Source organism: Octopus bimaculoides, chromosome 4, assembly GCF_001194135.2.
Source record: "Octopus bimaculoides isolate UCB-OBI-ISO-001 chromosome 4, ASM119413v2, whole genome shotgun sequence".
NCBI lineage: Eukaryota > Metazoa > Mollusca > Cephalopoda > Octopoda > Octopodidae > Octopus > Octopus bimaculoides.
Genome location: NC_068984.1, coordinates 18,391,353 through 18,395,230, shown reverse-complemented (window position 1 = coordinate 18,395,230; position 3,878 = coordinate 18,391,353). Strand labels below are relative to the sequence as shown.

Below are 3,878 nucleotides of genomic sequence, written 5' to 3'. Positions count from 1 at the left end.
TATATATATACATATATATCGTCATCATCATCATTTAACGTCTGTTGTCCATGCTGGCATGGGTTGGATGGTGGTAAGCTGAAAGGAAGCACCAGACTCCAGTCTGATTAGGCATGGTTTTCTATGGATGCTTTTTCTAATGCCAACCACCCCGAGAGTGTAATGAGTGCTTTTACATGCCACTGGCATGGGTGCCATTTGTGTGACACCAGTATCTGCCATGACTGCAATTTTGCTTGGCTTGATGGTTCTTCTCAAGCACAACATAATGCTAAAGGTCTCACTCATTGCCTCTGTGAGGCCCAATGCTCAAAAGGAACTCAGCCACTTTGCCTCCATGAGGCCCAACGCTCGAAAGGAACTCAGCCACTTTACCTCTGTGAGGCCCAACGCTTAAAAGGAATTCAGCCTCTTTGCCACCTTGAGGTCCAAAACAGATAATTATATTAAGTAACAAGAAAATGGATTTGGGGTTAAACTTTATTCTGTAAAATGTTTGCTTCAACCCATCCTGCTATTGTCCTTTATGTGTTGGACTCTGTTCAACATGTTGTGTTGCATCCATTTTGCAGTCTGGGTCTCATCAGGTACATCCATAAAGTTGTGTCTCAAGATCTTTAATGAAACACAACTTTATGGATGTACATCATGAAACCCAAATGCAACACAACATATTGAACAGAGTCCAACACATAAAGGACAATAGCAGGACAGGTTGAAACAAATGTGGTACAAATATCAAATCCATCTGCTTGTTAATTAATATAATTACCCCAACAGACACTACAGAGTACCTTAAGTAGGTCCATCGAAAATATACCATGACTGCAGATGACAACAGATAGCCTAAACTGTGCCAGTGTTTTATTCAACACTTTAGTTCATTACCTATTAGTCTAAACATTATAATTATATAAACAGACAGATAGACAAATAGATAGATTGACAAAGAGATAGATAGATAAATAGATAGATATAATTGAAGGTTTTTGATTCCCAAATATTTAAATATATTTATTACTTATGAAGGTCAGAAATATGTACTGATGAGAAGAAAAAAATAAAAATCAGAAACTAAGAAGATAAATTATTTCCTTACTTGATGTATTTTTTCAGTTTCAGCTAACTTCTCTTCCCAGGTCTTTGTCATTTCTTTGATAAGTTTTTCAGATTCTTCAAGACGATCTTTCAGGTCAGGTGCTTTCATGCTCTAGAAAAGAAAAAAATAAAGAATGAACAAATGTTTATTTGTTCATAATTTCTATTCATTTAAAACATTTTTTCTAAGTCCATTTTTTTTTCTTTCTTTTTTTCTCAAAGACAAAGTTCTTCTTCACAGTATTCAAAGTCCTATTTTTAGGAAAGTAGGATAAAGCATGATCAATGTTAAACAGCATCACCAACAAGAGAGATTCTACACTGGAGGTGGGGAACCTTTTTAATCTCATGGATGAATTCCAGGTAGTGAAAAGTGTGTGTGTGTGTTTGCTGAGAAAAAACATGGATGTATCATCCTCCTCCTCATCATAATTTAATGTCCGCTTTCCATGCTAGCATAGGTTGGGTAGGTTGACAGAAGCTAGTATGGGGCTGCACCAGGTTCCATTGATGTTCTGACATGGTTTCTTATTTCTTTATTGCCCACAAGGGGCTAAACATAGAGGGGACAAACAAGGACAGACAAAGGGATTAAGTCGATTATATTGACCCCCAGTGTGTAACTGGTACTTAATTTATTGACCCCGAAAGGATGAAAGGCAAAGTTGACCTTGGCGGAATTTGAACTCAGAACGTAGCAGCAGACGAAATACCACTAAGCATTTTGTCCAGTGCGCTAACGTTTCTGCCAGCTTGCTGCCATGTTCTGACATGGTTTCTATGGCTGGAGGCCCTTCCGAACGACTTTACAGAGTGTATTGGGTGCTCGTTACATGGCACCGAGGCCAGTATCAATTCTGCTGTGGTGGACAGGTCTTCTTGAGTACAGCAAGGCACCAAATATTTCAGTTCTTTGTTATCTCCTTCGTAAGGCTCAGTGACTTGAGATTGGCTTTCTCTACAAATTCATAACTATGCAACTTCTATTAAATTACAACTTTGGCTTTAAGGCTTAAGGGCTTTATTAGGGTTTTTCAACATGTCCCAAATTGGAATGTTGCTGAGAGTTTCTCTGCTCTAAGTAATTGCTGAATCTGCTAGAAACAGTAGCCAAATTTCCCAGAAATGACACCCAAATGCTTTCAGAAGTGAAAGATGTATTATGATAACAGTCCTCGATATGCAATACAAGAGCAAAAGAGGGCGTCTATTATGGATGAAACACCTTGGATTATACCTCTGCTGGTTAGAGTTAGATTCTTCAATGGGCTTAATTGCAAGGAATGCATGCTGAAACATCAACACAAATCTTGTTTCTTCTTAGTCTCACTTCAAAATGGCTCCCTGTTCATTCTGATCATCTTTTATACTATTTCTCAACTGAAGAGCTGCATTGATAACCTGGCAACGAACACTGGAGTTGTTTGCCCTTATTTCATACACTTGTTGACACAACAGTCAGGTTTGCCCCAGGGTCTAAACAACAGTAATTCATCAGGTTTCACTGATTCCTTTTTATTTCTAATCTCACAAAAGCCAGACATAAATTTTCAGCTTTAATTTACTGAGCATCGTCACCATTTCACACTAATGGGTTTCATTACAGTTTACTCTCTAACATTAGCAATAACCGTAATATAATAACATACTTTCTGTTCAATCAATACGTAAAGATCAAGAGATTAAATATCCAGTAATTACTGGTTTCAATTTGAAATGATATATTAGAATAACAAAGTAAAAAAAATAATAATTTCATCGGAAAAAGTCAACTATTCGTTAGAACTTCTCAATAATTGCTGGTGTATATTTTTTTGTTCCAATATATTTGGATGTAATTTGGATATAATGAATTTTTTGTCACCTGAAGAAGTGGTTATATGTGCAGACTTCAGATACGACATACATGGCATTAATGGAACACACATACACACACATGCAGATGCAGGTATGGCTGAATGTCAAGATGTCATTTTGGGTTCAGTCCTACAGTGTAGTGCTGTAGAAAAGTGGTCAGACTAAGGCCTAGAGAATGGATTTGGTGACCGAAACAAACTAGCTTGTTGCATGTGTGTGTGTGTGTGTGTGTGGCTGTGTGGTAAGAAGCTCACTTTCCAACCACATGGTTCTGGGTTCAGTCCCACTGCATGACACATGGGAAAATGTCTTTTGCTCAGGCTGACCAAAGCCTTCTGAGTGGATTTAGTAGACGGAAACTGAAAAAAGCTTGTTGTACATGTGTGTGTGTGTGTGTGTACATGTCTGTTCCCCACCCCCTACTTGACAACTGATGATGCTGTGCTTACACATGTGTAACTTAGCAGTTCAGCAAACAAGAGAAGACAGAATAAGTACCAAGTTTAAACAAAAAAGAAAAAAAAGTACTGGGCACAATTCATTTGACTGAAAGTTCTCCAAGGTAGTGCCCCAGCATGACCATAGTCTAAAGACTAATATGAATAAAAGAAAAAGAAGACATATTTATATATATATATATATTCTTTTATTCTTTTACTGGTTTCAGTCATCTTGACAACAGCCATGCTGGGGCATTGCTTTTAGTCGAACAAATTGACCCCAGGACTTATTCTTTGTAAGGCTAGTACATATTCTATCAGTTTCTTTTGACGAACCACTAAGTTACAGGCACATAAACACACCAACATCGGTTGTCAAGCGATGGTGAGGGAACAAACACAAATACACAAATACAGACACACACACACACACACACACACACACACACACACACATATATATATATATACAACGGGCTTCTT

General features: G+C 37.7%; 1 protein-coding gene across 1 annotated transcript in view; it reads right to left on the bottom strand.

The window, feature by feature from the left end:
- The window catches only part of LOC106881370 (kinesin-like protein KIF13A), a 696,895-nt gene that overhangs the window by 221,355 nt on the left and 471,662 nt on the right, over window positions 1–3,878 (bottom strand). Inside the window, 1 exon segment of the mRNA XM_052966922.1 lies at window positions 1,100–1,210. Within this exon segment, the coding sequence (XP_052822882.1) occupies window positions 1,100–1,210 (111 nt within the window).